Source organism: Larus michahellis, chromosome 8 (genome assembly GCF_964199755.1).
Source record: "Larus michahellis chromosome 8, bLarMic1.1, whole genome shotgun sequence".
Lineage (NCBI taxonomy): Eukaryota > Metazoa > Chordata > Aves > Charadriiformes > Laridae > Larus > Larus michahellis.
In genome coordinates this window covers 38,030,475-38,049,145 of record NC_133903.1, presented here as the reverse complement: position 1 = coordinate 38,049,145, position 18,671 = coordinate 38,030,475, and the positions used below count along the sequence as shown (strand labels likewise).

General features: G+C 39.3%; 1 protein-coding gene across 2 annotated transcripts in view; it reads left to right on the top strand.

Moving 5' to 3' along the window:
• Positions 1–4,016: 4,016 nt before the first annotated feature.
• ABCD3 (ATP binding cassette subfamily D member 3) overlaps positions 4,017–18,671 on the top strand; it is a 31,781-nt gene continuing 17,126 nt past the window's right edge. Inside the window, exons 1-2 of one of the 2 annotated variants that reach the window (XM_074597381.1) lie at positions 4,017–4,225; positions 17,547–17,583. In XM_074597381.1, the coding sequence (XP_074453482.1) occupies positions 4,107–4,225; positions 17,547–17,583 (156 nt within the window). In that variant the 5' untranslated portion in view covers positions 4,017–4,106. Of the gene's footprint in view, positions 4,226–12,778; positions 12,866–17,546; positions 17,584–18,671 lie in introns of those variants that run through there. The other variant, XM_074597380.1, reaches the window with a different exon arrangement.

Sequence of the window (18,671 nt, the reverse complement as noted above, 5' to 3'; positions counted from 1 at the left end):
TATTCCCAAATTTTACTTTCTGCTCAGAAAGAGTACCTTCCCACATCTTAAGTTCCTGTAACATCCCAATCATCTGAGGGGCATGCAGGAGCTGTGTAAGAAAAGGGCAAGAACAAGAAGAGAAAACAGGAGGTACAAAGAAATGGAAGTGTGTCTTCCCTGTGTGTTCTGCAGATCAAAGAAAGTTTATGTCCATCTCAGTTTCACCCTGTAGGCCCCACTCTGAAGATTAAACCTGTGTTATAATCAGTGTATGTTTCATGGAGGTGGAAGCTTATGGGGTTTGAGTGGTTGATACCATATCCACATTACTTCACCCACACTGGAGTTTCAAGTTGTATGAAGTGACTAAACATATAGTGATTCCATTTGGTTGATATTAGCTGCGTTGATGAGGCTCTCACTGGGAATAGTCTGTATCATTATTCATACATGAATATGAACTGATACATAATTACATGTAGCTCAACTTCAGATGTTTAATTTCCTTCTGTTAAAAATCAAGCAACAAACTAATACTCTAGTATAGCACTTCAGTAGAATGACAGAATCTTATCACTTAACGCTGATGACTGCATTAATAGAGCAGTTCATTAATTTCCCAGCGAACCATGCCAAATTCTACAACTAAGAGATATACCTAAGAGATAACACAGATTTCACAAAAGAGACCACATCAATCCCTGGAACTGTCCTTCTTGCTCCACTAGTTATTAAGTTTTCAAATATCATAGTACTTAACATTAAACAAGTGAACAATCTTACTGAATTTATATGGACTTAAAAATTAAGCAAGTGCAAGTCTACAGAATGAAGACCAGCACTATACAAATTGCCTTCAAACTTAACTCACATACATGGTACAGTTTGCATCTTACAGCTTATCTCACATACATTAATTTCATTCTTCTGCCACCTTTCACAACATTTGTAAATTGCTCTCCCTGATATGAATATAAGTTACATTGGACCTACAATAAACAACATGATTTTTCATTTAATTATTAGGTGATATGCTGTTCTCAGAATATAGTTGGGTGTTTTACGCCAAGTGCCAACAGCAAATAATACAGGTTCTTCCTGTTCTGAGAGAAACCCAGTAAGAGCATCTTCTTATTTGTTAACCTAGACTCCATTTAAAAAAACAATGTACTCACGTAATGATTAGTGGGACAAAATATTCACTCCATAACAATTTCTTACAGTCCTGACTTTCAGTCCCTCCTTAAAACTCAACTGGCTAAAATTAAGATTGACTGAGGACATGACTTGAAAATCTGAACTGGTTAGCAATTTTACTACTGCTTTTTATTAAGCAGACTTTTTTTTTTTTTTTAAATTGTGAAATTAAAGAACAGCTTAGGCAAATACTGCTGCTTAACACTTCAGACACGGGACCATAGCCTAACACTTTTTGTTATAGGGTTTTAAGGCTTTAATAGTAAATATGTATTTTTCTTCCTACAGGCTTCAGTCTTCCAGAGTGCACTTTCTAGTTTAAATAGCTTGCTTTCTATGAATGTTCTTACATAGCTAGTAAAAAGTTTGAAACATACCATGGACCATATTAAAAGCACAGCTGTCAATTTGATCTTGCTACTTCAGAGAAACTACACACACATGCCATTCCACAGGGACCTGGACAAGCTCAGAAGAGGGCCTGTGTGAACCTCGTGACGTTCAACAAGGCCAAGTAGAGGGTCCTGCACCTGGGTTGGGGCAACCCTTGGTATCAATACAGGCTGGGGGATGAAGGGATTGAGCGCAGCCATGCTGAGAAGGACTTGGGGCTACGGGTGGATGAAAAGCTGGACGCGAGCTTTTGTCACAAAAGCATTTGATCGGCATGGGTGATTTCATCAAGGATATGCTTAGCCATGACTGTTGTTGGAAACTGAAGAAATAATGGATCAATAAAAACCTCACGTTTTGAACTAAGTGCCTATTTATCAATCATGCTAACAAAGTTATTTGGAAAAAAGGCAACATTCAAGAGTGGAGGCAGTAGAGAAACAGTGGAGGACTGGATGTGTGACAAATTTTTTAGAAGATGATAGGTGTATGTGAAACTATTTAAGGACAACTTAGAAGATAAATAAAATATGTAATAGGACATGGTATTGGCTAGCCTCAAAAAGTGGGATAAGGACACTGCAGAAGACAAACACAGCAGAACACAAGTCACACAGTCATGCAAACAACAAAGGTCAGCATGGCCCAAATGGATGGACATTGTATGTAAACAAAGTTAGGCTATATTAGACAGCTAGTTCTGTGTAAGGGTACAACCAACCTAAGCTTTGGGGGGAAGAGGACTTTTAAAGTAATGTGTAGCAATATCACAGCGCTCTTGATCTCTGCACAGATATTGAGATTAAAAGTAGCAGCAAAACTGTAGTTCAAAGATTCAGTAAACCTGAAAACGTGTAGACATTTTCATTATTGTAATGATTTGAATATAAGAAGTTTGATGAAGAAACTACCTCTTTTTAGGTTCTTACATTTACCTACTGCTAAAGTATCTAAGATTAAAAAAAACAAGGTATTTTTACAAAATTAATCTTATAAAACAAGATGAAATTATTAATGCTGCATGGTTCTGCTGGTTCTGCTGTGTATTTTCCTGAGAATCAGGAACACTTTAAATAGTTAATGATTTTTTTTCCCAAAACACTGATGTACAGCAGATATTTTAAAACAGGGAGGTTACTGTTTTGTCCAAGGTCACAGAACAAGTTCCGGAGAACTAGATTCAGTAGTCCTAACTCTAGTGCTCTAGGAAATGTGAATAATTTGATGTTTTGACATTTCGGCTTTTACATCAAAACATAAGATTGCCCCAAAATGCCTAATGATACCAAGGATGGGGAGACTGAGCGAGAAAGAAAAGTATATGTGGTGATTCACAATGAAGAAACAGAGATTACCTCTCATCAAACTGCAGCTTCAGTCCTTCTACTCCAGGCAGACATATTTGAAGGAAATGAGAATACTCAATAAATGGACTCACCTATGTGCACACTCTTATACTACAATAGCAAATGCACAATGTTTAAAGGTATTCAAATGTTTTTAAAAGCCTGTATGAAAACCCTTTGTAGATTAAAAATAAATACATTGATTCCAACTGCATTTTGATCTGCATTTGAGTTTGACCAGAGAAATTGTTTTGTTGTTAGTGTTAACCATTGCGCCAATACAGACTTTAAATATATAACTGGCCAGTTCCTGCAGAAAGTACGGAAGTACCGCCACTTTGTATACTATATCAGGTGTCTTTCTGAGGGATGAGACGACTGGATCCAGTGTAAATACAGTTATGCTGGCATGGATGTTTTTGCGGGTATAGCTCGACTTGGAGAACTGTTATTAACTCTGCTGAACAAAGCACCTGTGCGAGTATAACTGGTTTAGTAGGAGAAGGCTGGCTGGCACCTCCCGCTGTACCTGGTGCGGCTCTGCCTGCGACAGGGATTGTTTTCCTGGATTTAACACAGGCGACAACTCATTCCACCCTCTGTCTGAAAGGCAATCTTGGCAGCTCCTCTCAGGGCCCTAAAAAACGAAAAAGACAGCATGTCTTAAAGTCCCTCTCAAAGGTTTATTTCGCATTGCCTCCACGTTTATATGGCGTCCGTAATTCACACTCAGAAATCCCACTGTACACCTGCACAAAGACACCGCCCCCCGGCGAAGGGATGCCTCCAGCCCCACACGGCAGGAGGTGCCAAGCCGAGGGTGACAGAGGCCGGGGGGGTAGGCCGGGCCGCGGGGCTGCTCAGCCCGACCTGCCGGCGAGGACAGCCGGCGGCAGGCCCGGCCCCGCTGGCGCGGGAGGAGGCGCCCCTTCCCTCTCACCCGCTCCCTGCCGGCGTGGGAGATGGGAGAGGAGCGTTAATTACCGCTGCCGGCCTTGCACAACCTGCCCGCCGCTTCGCGGCCCAGGCTCGGCCCTGCGCGGGGCCGTCCTGGCCAGCGGAGGAGTGGCCGGGCGGGCCCCGCCTCCCTCCCTTCCTCCCCTCCCTCCCCTCCCGGCATTCCCCGCGCCCGCTCGGCTGGCCTCGGCTCCGCTCGGCTCGGCTGGGCTCCGCGGCTGCACTCGCGCCATGGCTGCCTACAGCAAGTACCTCACCGTGCGCCACTCCGCCATCGCTGGGGCCACCACCGCCGCCGCTTGCGCCCTCCTCTGCCTGCTCAACAAGCGGCGGGCGGCGGCCCAGCACGGGTGAGGCGGGGCGGGCCGGGGGAAGCAAGCGGGGGGGCCCAGCCTGGGGCGGGAGGGGCGCCGGGGGCGAGCCGCAGGGCGAGGGCTGGGAGGCCGCGGCGAGCGGGAGCTGCCGTGGTCGTCCTGGCCGGCTCCCGGCCTGGCGGAGGGGCAGCCCTCGTCCCTGCCGGCACCCTCCGGCCGGGGAGGCGGCTCCTGTGGAGAGGGGTCAGGCTGCTGCCCCCGCCCGCCCGCCCTCCGGCGCCGTCGGTGCCGCTCGTGCCAGTGTCCAGCCGCCGCCCCGCCTTGCTCAAATTGTGCTCGTTTTCTCCATTTTCCTCACGGTGAACTTCGCTTCTAGGGCTGTCCCTACCTGCACAGGCAAGTGATGGACCCCGGCTGCGGTTTTAGTGCTGCCGTGTGGCAGTCAGGCACACGGGTAGCGATCTCGGAGGGGTAGCGTCTGGTTCTGTTGCCTGTGAGGGTGCCGTACTGGCATACATGTGCCAGGGCGTGTATCTGTTAGTCTCCTATGAAGCACTTGGGTACCATAAAGTGTGGCAGATGAAGAACGTACTTCAGACTCGATCCTTTCCTGATTTTAGCATATTTGTGGCTGTAGGTTATTGACCATATGCTGAAGACCTGGTATGTTACAGTAGTACAGTTAGCTATTGTGTATTCACTAGAAACTTATCCTGGTGCTAGATTCTGACGGTGAAATGGACTTACTCAATAGACTTAAGTAATAACATACCTGTGATTAAGCAACAATGCAGTTTTATTTTACCCAACTCCTTTCATACACATGGTATCTTTAAGGGCTTCATGAAGTTAGGTAACTTTCTCATCTAACATGTCAGAAATGATATGGTGCTGACAACTCATGCATTTTCTAGCTTACGTTGTTTGTATGAGAGTAAAACCAACAAGATCCCAAACTATTGCTGAGAGTTACTCTTCTATCAAACTTACAGGGAGGGTGATATTTTTCAGGTATCTCTGCTTAATTTAGTGAAATACCATTGTAAAAAAGGAGAAGAGCTATATAGAAGGACATAAAAATGATGAGCTGGGAGAGTTACAGACACTGTAGTGCAAGATTTTCACGCTTAATACATTATAATAATGTCTGTAAGAAAGACTAGGCCATGCAGATGTTCTGGGAGCATCTACGTTTTAGTTCAGATCAAGACCATTCTTTTAAAGTGAATCTGCCAGTTGTCCATGCTTATGTTCTGCCTTTATTGAGGACTGATCTTGGAGCACGCAAACTAGATTACACTCAGGTCGGAGCACATCTTCAAATGTAGATGCAAGTCCAGCACAGTTTTGAAATGCATTTGGTATATTTCCACTACTAGTAGCCTTCAGTTGATAGAAGCAGGCTAGACCTTGTCCAGAATAATCACCCTATCCCTTGAAATAAATATAACGTGGGTCCTGGGTTGTCCCCATAAACTATTTTGCTTGCAGATCTTCTGATGTTGATCTGCAGGACTTGACAATGGCAATGCATCTGTTAGCTTGAGAGTTAATATACTGAAAGGGAGCGTTGGCCTTAATGATGAAGTCTATATTCGGAATGTGTCCTTCCCGTGTGAATCTTTGATTTTGCTAGGTACAGTGAGGCATTCATATATATCAGGTGGACCAATTGCTATTACAAGATTAGTGAGAATTGGGAAGTGGAGATAATATATGAATTATGTTCCAGCTAATTCAGCAGTTGAATGGAGTTGTTAGAGCCTGACCTGATCTGTCCATTTTCCTCTGTCTGTACTGCAGTCTTTCTGATACCTCATCCTTTACTTCTTTAATCTTTGTCTCTCAAGCCATTGTGCATTCTCAAATCTATTAGAAATGCAGTTGCTAAAATAAGTACTGTACCTGCAAACTTGATTGTTCCACTTGCGTGTATGTGTTGCTTTTCACTTTTGAGTCCCTCCACAGCTAAGGTGTTGCTACTGGTGCTGTATCGTGGCCATAGATTCCAAACTCTAACATCCAACATTCAGTTGTTTAAATAATAGTTGTACTGTTGCTTGAGTGCTGTTTTTGAGGATGGTTTTTGCCCACTGGCATTCATTCTTTTCTCCATGTTTCCCTGTGAGGCAAACCTTGCCAGGAGCCTTACAGAATGCTGCCTATCAAGACTTGGCAGTAGGTAATCTACGTTGCCTATGCCACCAGCTTAGACAAAAGCATCCAGTTATTACCATTGCCTCATCCTCCTTTAGTCTCATTAGTTCATGTATCATTCATTTCTTAATGCTTTGTTGCTATTGTAAATTATAGTGTGCTTTTGGAAGGGATTGTCATTGTGCCAAATCTTTACATATTCCAGCATACTTGTGCTGGTATATGATGCTGACATATAATAACAAGTGGTAAACCTTTGTGCAGTAATGATAAAAATCTCTAGGGCCTAGTGTACCCTCTAATTTCTGTGTTGCATTTCTCTCTGCCTCTTTGGGAAGAGGGAGAAGTCTAAATTTGTTTACTTATTCCTATGGAGAAGAATTTCACTTGGCAATCTAGATAAGTCTGGAAGACGACTGGTAGTGTATCTGCTGCTTGTGGTTAACAGAGTAAAGTGTGTGAGCAACAGTGGTGATTTAGTTCTGTATGTGTGAATTCCTTTGTTAACCTTGGTATAGAATGCCTGAAAATGTCGTGTCATGTTAGTGTGAGTTGAATTCCAGCTTCTTGAATTCTGGAAGGTGAAATTCTAGCTTTAAGCTTCCTAAGGGCAAAGGTCAATGTTGCAGAGTGGAATATAACCAGCAAAACACTGGTCTTGACAATTAAGTGGACCGTGGAAGTGTTGTAGTGCAACTGTAAACTTCACCTGCAAAACTACTTCCTTCCTCACATAGTTTACTTAAGAACAGACACTTTAAGTATTTATGCTTATACATATTTTATGTTCAGAATAAGGTATGCTGTTATATCAAGTTTTCTTGGAATAGCTGTTTTCTGTTTTATTGTTTATGTTTTTTAAAGTTAAAAAGTAAAATAACGTACAAATTAAAAAATATTAAAAATCTTTTAGCAAATCAACTTTTTTGTTACACATTCAAAAACATTTATCTTACACAGACTTCTCATATTGTGTATGTTAATTTTGGTATAGAATAATCAGTTACAGAAGTTGTAGGAAGGAAAGGAGGCAACTTTCACCTACTTTTCTGCTGTCAAACAATAGGGGCAAGGTCCAGTACAACTCATATCAAGTAGTAATGTATGAATAATTAAGCTGTATATGTTATGCTAACCTACCTTAGTAGGTCAAAGATCACTTAATTAGTGCTAGCTGGATTAGTCACAGATGCTCTTCTGTAAGAGCTATTACATCGCTCACAGTTTTGCAGAACCGAGAGGTGGTATCGATTGCAGCTTAGAATATATTTTAACCACTACTTTCTAAAATCTTGCAAAACAGAATGACTAGAACTGTTTGCTTATAGTAATTTGTTAGTATTCCACATTACTTCCTTGGAGTAAATTCTCTATTTGAGTTGCTGTCCTTAAAAAGTCTGTTTCCTTGCGAAAACTTCATTTGCTGTTGGGAGGAGAGAAGTTGTCACGTGTAAATGCAATTATGACTTCAGTTGTAGTATTTGGTTTTTTTAGAATCATAAGAAGTTGTTTTGTTTGACTACGTTATCCTGTGTACATGGTACAGGGGAAAAACAATCATGACTTTAATCCGTGATGAGCTGTTTCTGCAAACAGAAGTGACTCTAGCACTGATGATCAGTGCCTTGACAGTTGAAAATGTTGCTTCCATTTAGGGAAATGACTCATAAAATCTGTTCTAAAGACCAGTCATTCTATTTTTTCCACTATTGAGTATTGGAGACGGATTTATAGAGTGGAAGAATGAAGGAAAACCGGCAGAAGTCAGATTGCTATTCTTTGTCCCCTGTTGGTTAAAAATCAAGAAAAATGCTTAATGCCCAAGACTTTGTCACTGAGCAAGGTCTGAAAAGATTGACGTTTGGAATGGATTTTTTTTTCTTTGCTAAGTCATAAAAAGTATTGAAATAAATATTTGAACTAATCTTTACTGTTTTCCTAAATGATGTTTTGTGCTGTAATAGAAGTATTGAGTGGTTGTGTGCAAACACAAACAATAAATGTTTCTCTTTTAACAGCTACTGTTACTAGGGGATAGCAGTTTGTTGCTATGAATTACTATTTTAATTGAACACAAATGGTCTTAACCTTACTGACAACTCATGAGTGGGGATTGTAGTTCATATTTGCACCATATTAAAAAAAAAATAATGGCTAAAACCATTGAAATGCTGAGCCCCTCTTCACCCCCTTGCTCCCCAACCTTTACATTTTTGCTTCTCCAATTTGGTTCACCTAAACGTTGTACTATTTTAAACAAAGACACTAAACCCTTATTAAATATAAATACTCAAAAAGATAGTAAATGCTGAAGTAGGGTTATACGGTATAGGATTGTACATTATGTTTTTTTTTCCCTTTTACTACATGCATAAAATAAAATTAAGTTACATGTTACCTTTCATCCACAAAAATCTAATCCCATGTCTGTTTTATGAGCTTTGTCTTGAATATTAGGCATTACTGCCTCAAACAAGAAGCGGCAGAGTATTTGCTTAAGATTTGATTGCTTCAGAAGTCAAACCTTAGGTGGTATTACATAAAGGAACTGGATATTGTCCATGGAGAATCAACTTGGATGACTTTCAAAAAGAAGGTGTTTAACTCATACAGCTTTCTGGTGGAAGAAGGGACTGAAAGGACTAATAGAAAGTAATTAGGGCAAAGAGTTTGGAACTGCAAGATCATGGAAAGGGAAGAAAGAGTGGAGTTAATAGGAAGAAATTTGTAATATATGGAAAGGTGACAAAATATTTTAGAGTCTGCTGCTAGACATCACCCAGCTGTGTCCATTAGCATCCAAGAGGATGCTAGGGTTTGGACATTGGAATACCTTCTGTGGAGTTAAAAATGCACAAGGGAAGAAAAATGTATGCTTGAGGCTTTAAAGGTTAGACGTGGCTAAAGCAAGGGGAAAGGCTCATTTGAGTTGAGAGAGGTCAACAGAGTTGTTGACACAGTCTGTATCAAATAGGGTTTTACACAGTTCATCTTAGGTGACACATGACCTATGGACTTGCCTATCATTGGGTTTCTCAGCCTTTTTCTTCTGACATAGTTAAAGTAGGTATTCTGCTTTTGTCGTCGGCTGGACTGGCCATGAACCTACAGCTTGGCAGTGACTGATGCAAGTACAATCAGAAGTGACATATACATGTTCAAACGTTTGGAGGAGCTTTCAAATATAACACTAAAGTTTAAACATAACAAGTGGCAGTTGTAACTTAAAGCAAGTCATGCATTTTTATTCTGGTTTTTGTATGTTTAGATATTATTCCCTTTTGTTAGTTTGCCTGATTTCTTTAGGTTCTGAAGATGTTTAGGTGAGCCTTGCTAGTGTACTTTGCATGAAGGGACCTTTCTAGTCCAGTCCCCCCGACTGCTTGACAAGAAGGGTGAAATTACTTGCTGCAGACTAATAAGCTGTGACCATGTATGTAGAAACTTTAAAGGGAACCTGTGCTGCTTTTTGTGTCTGAAAAAAAATCTACATAACTACATTGAAGTAGATTTATCCAGAATGTGAGTGTGACTGTTCAGTCCACTACTTGCTGTACGTGCACTAGCATTTAAATTAAAAAAAAAAAAAAAGGTGAAAACATGCTGATAGGATTATTAGAAAATGCATCTAAAATCAAATTTGGTACAAGAACCTGCCTGGGGCTCAGAAAACCTGTCTTCAGCCGGAGGGTATGGAGACAGGAGAAACCAGATGACTCAGCCGTACTCCTAGCATTCCGACTGCCTTTGTTTTGGACCTAGGTAGTTAATTAGTGGTTTCTCTCTGATTAAGTTGCATAAAATGATTGCTGTCTAAGCCAGGATCTAGTTTAAGTGTGTGTAACGTTGCGAAACTTTTATTTTTCACTTTGCAGGGAGCTATAAGTTTTTTTCCACTGTTAGCTGGGAGGGAGAGCTACAGCCACAGCTCAGGTCAGAGCACGAGCTTGTGGAAAAACTAATAGCTCTAAGGTTTTTCTCTACATCTTACTTCGTTATCAAGATGCAGACTTCTACTGAAATGTAGAATTTCCTCTGACAGTGGTACTTCATTGCCTTTGTCTCAAACGTTTGCAGAAACTTTTTGAGCTTTAGCAAATGCAGAGCAATTAAGAGGGCCTGCTTGCAGTGACACAGCTGTCAGTGACCTTCTCAGAGTCCCCTTCTTGGTTGACTCGATGCGTTCTCCTTGCATTATTTTTGGTTATGCTGCAACTAGCCACCAGCCTGGAGCCAAGAAAATTGTGCTCTTGGTTTCTGTGTGTGCTCAGGGTGTACTGTGTAAATGGGCATGCTTTTGGACTGTGCCCAGGCGTCTGAGTAAGGTTTCTGCCCTTGACCTGAAATAACTGTGCTGGTGCTCTCTATTCCTCTCTGTGGGGTATGCAATATGAAGCGATGTCTACCAATGAGTGTGCTGTGACTGACACTATACTTTTCTTATTGTAGCTGTTATTTCTTCACACTGTAACAGGGTATGCTGCTGCGTTCCATCTTTAGTCATTTGAATTGTATTCTGTCTTTATAATGTTACAGTATTATCTTGACTGCAAAACTGGCCTGAGAATTGCACAAATAACTGAACTATTACACAATTGTTTATCTTGTGTGTTGTTTTTTTTTTAAAGCTATGAAAATTGCCCAGTGCCATTCTAGAATGTAAGGTCTGCAAAATACAAATACAAAGGTTGCTTAGAGGTCTCTTTGAAAAGCTCCACTTACCCCTCAAACAGGTACTCTTTCTTTACATTGTGTTGGGCAGAAACTAGCCATCGTACTCTACAGAAGGAAGGTAGCATGCCCTGAAATTCCTAGTTTTTCTTGCACTTAAGCACAACATAACACTTTCAAACCTTTATTTCCTCTTCACCTGTCATTAAACTGGAAGTCTTGCATATCTCCTTTTTCATCTGCAATTCCTTGTTGTTAAGCTTAGCTCAGTGTACATTGCTTCCACTGAACTTTGTTCTGGAAGGAGACAGGTATTTCTAGATAGAGTAATCCTTTAACTTTTTCCTGTTTGCTAATAAATACCACAGAACTAGTACTCCTGAGACCTTTCAGTAATACTCAACAGCCTCTTGAAGGCTTTTCCCAGTTTCTCAAATCACTTTCTTCTTCAGTAGTGTTGAGAATTATGCTTTTCGAGTAACCACCATTGTCACCTGTTTCTTTAGAGAGAACAGCTTCACTGGTGTGGAAATGGAGTTAAACCCAAAGACTGAGTGCTGTGACCAACACTTATTTGGAGACTGAAATTGTGTGGTATTATCAAGTTTTCTGCCTCCCCCCCGTGCTATGCTGCTACCCTTGAAGTGGGATCAGCTGCCAGTACAGAGTCCTGAAACTGTTAGTTTCTTTAGAACATCTTGCTAGTTTTGGCTGATCATGTTTCTCAGTTGTTCGGGGAAGGTGTTTTGTTGTATTTCCTACTGTCTGTTGGATAAGTACTTGCCTATTTACTTATCTTTAGTGAGTTGCTATTTGGTTACCGTGCATGTATGAATGAAAAGTTTGGTGCAGTTGTGTCACCCCAGTACTGCTCATACGTTGCTTGTTGCCTGTATTTTTGCTGTAAAAGCTCTGTGCAGCTAAGTAATCAGTAGCAGGCTACATCTGAGATGTTGCTTTTCCTGAAACTTCTTCAGGTGATACATTTCGCATTCTCTCTCTAATCTCTTCATGATTTGTGTGTGTGGTTTTTGTTTGTTTGTTTTTTAAAGTGAAATCATAGAATGATTTAGGATAGAAGGCACCTCAAGAGGTCACGTAATCCAAATGTCTGCTCAGAGCAGGATCCACATTGAATTCAGACTGGGTTGTTCAGGGCTTTGTGCAGTCACATCTTGAAAACATCCAATGACAGATTCCACAATCTTTGCGACTTGTTACAATGCTCTGTTATTGTAATAATGATGTTTTTATTATTATTTTTCTTTTTTCCTCATATACAGTTAGAACCTCCCCAGTTCAGTTCACGTCTGTGGTCTCTCTTCTACGTGCCCACGCAAAGAGTCTGGTTCTGTCTCCTCAGTGGCCTCTTAGGTAAAGGAAAGCTGCTATTTATTAGGTTCATGCAATGCAGCCTTTTCTCCAGGATGATCAAGCCCTCTTCCCTCGGCTTCTTCTTATAGGGCTAGTGCTCCACCATCCTGACCATCGTGATGGCTCTCTGCTGAACCTGCTCAAGTTTATAAATTTTTTTTTTTGGTACTGGAGGTCCAAAACTGATCATAATACTCCCTATCGTAAATGGTAACCTTGATAAGGAGTGTCTAAGATATTGCTGTAGTTAAAAGTGACTTTATTATGTACACCTGTTGTAATCACTGAAGTGTTAGTTTGACTTGAGTCTGACTTTAAACACCATAAGCATAGAGAATTATTTTGAAAGAATGCTTTGTTTTGTTTAGCATGAAGGTAACAGTCAGAGGAAACACCATGAAAATTGATGTAGATTACACTCATGCTGATCTTTATATTTTGTTACCATAGATGGTCATCTGAAGCAGATGAAAGGTGAGTTTTTTAAAATTATTATTATTTTAATAGAATTAAGTCTTTATAGAAGCTCCTTCTCTTCCCATCTTCAGTATAGAAGATGATTTTTACAGAATTACTTAGTCTAGATATTCTGTAAGTTTATTCCATAGATAGATCATCTGAATCAACAGTACTTTGTATCTCATTCTACATGATTTGTTCTTAGCTTTCTGGTCTGCATTGCTGCAGAGAAGTTGCTGCATCAACTATGGTGATCTGTGGATGAAATTCTGCCTTTGAAAGTAGTATTTGATGTATTGATTGCTTTAAAATTTAAGCCTGAGACTGTGGAAGTTTGGAGAAAGACTTGACTAGGGTAGTAGTAATACCTGCTGTACACAGGCAGAGAGATGTACGTAATTAAGATTTTTCACACTTCCGTAGAAAATTGTAAAGAAACGATGCAGAAACAGTCTTCTAGTGTTGTTTCATCTTGGAATAATCTGTGTTCATATCCTTATCCGAAACTATGCCTATCCAAATCAATAGATTTGACTCACTGTGAGAAATATTTTAGTACCATCATTTATCTTATGTCTTTTTCTAAATATTGTCTGGGTAACCCTTTTCAACAACCTCACCATCACCACCCCTCCTTGTCTGTGTGGATATGAAGGAAGCTCAGAAGTCAGAGTCTGCTCATCATCTACTTGCTACTTAATGAAGTCTGTTATTTCATTACTGTATTGGCAACTCTTTTTTTCATAACTACCTGGCAGTAAACTTAGTTTGTCAAGCATCTTCCGTGTGGAAAAACTGAAAAGCAAGCAGATGTTGGAGATGAGTTATAGTAAGTTAAGTAATTCTGCTCCAGAACTCTGCATTCTATTGATACAGTAAGAGCTTGGAAGAAAGATAGCTTTTATATTCCTATATGTTTTATTTCAGAGAAGTTAGAGCAGTTCAATATACAAGGTTTTGTGTAGTTTTGAGTAAATGTTACTGTATTAATTTGTGCTTGACTCATGCTTTCAAAATACTCTTTCCATACGTAAACTGTCGTAGTTCAGTTTAAAATTCCGTTATTATTTTTAACCTGCAAAGTTAGGTATTCATAAGTTCAAAAATGTAATAACTTACTTTCCTGGATGAGATTGCTTTATGGTGTATGCCATATTTTTTTTTTCTTGCCATAAAGTCATCTTTTGAATATTTGTTCTTGTAGTCTTATTTTGTCACTATACCTCTTTGTTACCTAAAGCAAGTTCTTGTATTTTCTTAGTATCTGTAATGTAACTATTGAATTCTTTTTGATAAAATCTAATGTCTCGGGGGAACTGGTGGCTGGAAGTAAAAAAGCAATCCAAATCCAGGGAACAGCAGGAGAAAAACTTCTGGACTTTGTGATATAGAAGGAAAAGGGGAGAAATTAATGGTGAATGGTCACTGCACAGTTCTGACTTTGAGATAGAGAGGAACAGAAATGTGTTCTCTATGGGGCACGTTTCACATCACTGCTGAATCCAGTGCTACTCCCATTCAAACTGTCTGGAAGTTGGTTTTGCTTTGGGATCTTTCATTGTCCCAGCCAGTCCAGCATCAGCCTCAGTACATATGCTCAGGGGAGGGTTTCGTTGTGAGTACCTCGTGATGAAGTGAAAGTAACCACACTAAAGATCAAAAGTAGAGCTCTTCTGCAATCTGATGGTAGCTGCCTGAATTTAGTAATATTGATTGAATAGGCATGTGATGAATTTTACTAACGTGAGCTGTATTGTAGCTGTTACCCTCCCACATCACCAAGTCAAGCATCACTAGCACTTGAGCTTCAAGGCACTCCTATGATAATAAAAAGCACAGTTTTAAACTCAAACTGGAGAGCGATAAGTGTTGATAGAATAATCACTAAAGTTAACATTGCAGTAAAAGGCAGCCTTATGTTTCTATTCCAAGCAGTCCTTGCACTGTGCTACTCAACAACGGCCTCTATACCAGAGGAGTTATGTGCAGGAGAGAGTTTGGACAGCATGTAGCACTTGCCTTCCTTCACCAATAAGGCTTGTGATGCTCCAGCATTAAGTAAATGAGATGTCAGGAATAACAGAGAGCTTGAATCTATTCCAAATGTTAGAGTGTTCTGCTGTAACCAGATAGTCTTGTTGTATTCTTGCTGACTAATTGAGGGTGTTATTTAGTCTTTAAATGCAATGAGGATGTTACCACAATTCTCACAAAAAAAATTCTACAGTCTGGAGTAGTGCCAGTAGGTATCAGACTGAAAAAAGAGACTCTTGAGAAGGAAAAGTTCTGTAGTAATTGGCCTGTGTAAGTTTTATTCCAGGCAGAACTTTGGCACAGTCTTTTCTTGCAAGTAAAATGGTTTTACTTGTTAAAATAACAATGGCTTAATTTATTTTTTTTTTAATAGCAAGAGCAACATTTTTGGAGCTATGTAGCTGTAGCCACATTTATTTTTCTGCTTCTAGATAATCCATGCTTCATATAGAAGATTGTTTCCTTTCTTAGTGATATATTAGTCCTGTTTTGAGCTTGCATGAATTTTTTTGGAAAAAGAGAACAAAACACTGTTAAAGCTCTCTTTTCATTAGGTTTTCAACTTACAAATACTTGATTTTTATCTTAAACTTTATAAGTATAAATTCTAATTAAATGCGAGTTCACAATTAAATATCACTGTTTCTGAACAGTCCTTTCTCTTTAATGGATAATCAGTTTCAGTTTAGTAGTTTCAGCTGCTGAATTTCTCAACAGCTACTGTAGGAAAAAATGTATGAATAAATACATCAAAGGTATTCAACTGCCAGAATAATTCTGGGCCTCATCGTCTTAATATATTACTATTTTAATGTATTCACTTCTGATCCTTTTAAAGCTGAAATAGTTGTGTATTATGGGTGTTGTGACTTCAAACGTTGGCAGGCCTTGAAGCAACAAAACTAGGAATTATTATAGCATATCTGGAAGAGCAGCATACTTTCCTTTTGCATTACAGCAAGTCATGAATCATCTAGGAAAATACCCACATACTTTGATAACGATTTATTCATGCCTAAGAATACTACTTTTCTCCAAACCAGATGTGATTGGACTGATCCATACTCAAGGACACTCTTTGCTTTGAGGAAAAAAAAATAGGTCAATCTTTTGTACCGTGAAAAACTACAACATGTATTAAGAAGTTTCTTGTACCAGCAATACATTGCTCCTGCATCACCAGGATGTAGCTTTGAACTAGGTTGTTTTTTAGGCTTTGCACACTGTTTTACCGTTTCCGCAGACGTGCTTCCATCATGGTCTGATTAAGTGGTATATCTCTTCTGAACTTTTATTAAGTTATTTCCCCCTGTCTGACCTCTGTTGTCTTTCATGTTCTTTGTTTTGTTTTTTGCACAAGTAGTCTTACAAGATTTTTATCTTTTCTCAGGCTTCCATCTCACCATTACCTTTAATTAAGTGTTTGTTAAATTGGCGTCTCTCCCTTCTCGCTTTAATGGTCTCCTCCTTTCCTTCTTTTCTCATATTCTGCTACCTTGCCTCTTCCTTCCGTAATTAAGTTATTTCTCTTCAGTGGTCAGTGACATTCATAGGCATGGTTTCATCCTAGATATTTTCTTTGCAGAGCTTTAAAGTGTGAAGTGATGCTGTTGATGAAGTTGTGGGATAACTGGTTGCGTGGCAATCTGCAGTTGTTTTGATGTTACAGGCAGAAGGAGCAGTGCCTTTCATAGTCTGCTTACCTGTAATTTCTTAGGTGCTGTCTTAAAAGTGTAGGAAAGTTGTAGTTTTAGGGCAGCCTGCTCTCAATGTTTTACTATGATGCTTGAGAAATGGTAGGTTAGAATTTAATATGGTTAGCTGTCACTTTTAAACTACGTAAATGCATAAACTCTCCCAACAGCTTCATGTGCTTATCTGATGCTTGAATGTTCAGAAAGGAAGAAAAACAATCTATAACTTTCTTATATGTCAGTTTGCCTTTCTTAAAAGGAGAGGAAGAAGAATAGCATTGTACTTTTGAATGTTTGTTTAGCACTAGTCGATAAATATTTTTCTTTTATGTGTTCTGTTCTGTATCTATCTGTTCTGTAAAATGCAGGGGAAGGAAAAGACACAAAACAAACTAGGTCCCCTTCCAATGTACACCTTTGTAGGAACTTGGTTTCACAGGATCTGACTTCTTCCCCTGCAGCACATGTTTATGAACAAATAATCTTTATATGTAGTAAAATGCGTTATTTGAAAGTCAAATATAATGCAAAACAAATCTGTTTGGCTTATGTAGATAATGCAAAACATCAAAGTTGGCTTGCTTGGATTGCTGAACTGACATTCATGTAGTTTTCATTTGTGGTGGGTGGAACCATGTAGCCATGCTTGCCCAGTGTATGTGAGAAACATAGAAACACTGGGAGTTCAAGATACAGAAGCCAATGTAAAGCAAAACTCGGCTATGAAAGAAGGAGACTTAGTTTCCCTATGTGAAACTGAATGCTTTTCATTGTTTCATTGAGTAAGGTTTCATTGAAATTGTATAAAAACAACAAAAGGTAGCCCTGCTGTGAAGGCACTGTACTGCTTTGGAAGAAATAGATAGGGATGTAATCCCAAGCTTTCCTTTTTGTCTTTTCTGTGTAGAGATCAAGACAAAGAAATGTGTGTTAATAACAAGCAAAATACTTTATTTTTTCCTCTACAGAAAAAGAAGTGGAAAACAAGCGTTGCAGAACAATGAGGTAATTGTTTCTTCATGTAATATATTTTTAACAGTGTCAAATAATACTGGTTTTTTGGTTTTGTTTTTTTTTTTTTTTAACTTTTAAGTCCCATAATTGTGGGTTTATTTTGGATGGAATGATGGCTATGATGTAAATGTGGTTTGAATGATACTTTCAGACTTGCATTGGTGAAACAAATGGAATAATCAGGCTAGTTTCATGTAGCTGAAGTTTGACTGCATAATGATATGTGCTTGTTGTGTATCGTGCTTTTTCATCTCTGTGCCTCATGAATGTTTAAGGACTAGTGTTGTAAGTTTGGCTGTATGCATAGCAACAAACAGCTGCCTGTAGATTTGGTATGACTTGTATTTGCTTTTTTAAAAGAAGAAAGTATGGAAAAAGATGTAGAGTCTAACAATTTCTAAAAAGTACTTCAAACTTCTGGTAGGAGGTTTGGCATTTCCCTGGTCTCTTTTGTGTCTGTTAATTCATTTATTTGAAAAGTATGTATTATATCCCTTTAAGTCAAGTTTTTTTGCTTCATGTTCAAATAAAATATGACAGTTAGCCCAAAGGGCAGAGCCCATGATTAGAAATAATGTGTCATATGGTAGTATCAATAGATAACCATTCCATGTACCTTCCATCTTTGCTGAAAACTTAAGAAAAGGCTTGCACTGGATAAATATAAAGACGTATTCAAGCATCATGTTAGCTTCTAACCAGACCTTGACTGTGCTACCTGCCATAAACACTTGTATTGTACATAGCTATATCTATTTGTAAAAATCTTAACTAGCTTTCTCTTATTCCTACCCATCTTGAACAAAATTATACTGAATGAGGAATTAACAGTCTAAGGAAAAAAAACTCTGGGAAAGAAGGTATTGGCACAAAAAGTGCAACACAGAAGTAGAAATGGGGAAGAGACAAATAGAGAGGAAGAATAGGTTTAGCTCAGACATCGATTATGTTTAGTCAGGTACTGCTAGAAACTTGGCACATCAGGCATTGTGTTTGTCACTTCCATTACAGAAAAGCAAAAACATGTCATGCTTCGTTAGGCCTGGACAGTAGTCTTTAGCTGTTGCTAAAGATTGCTT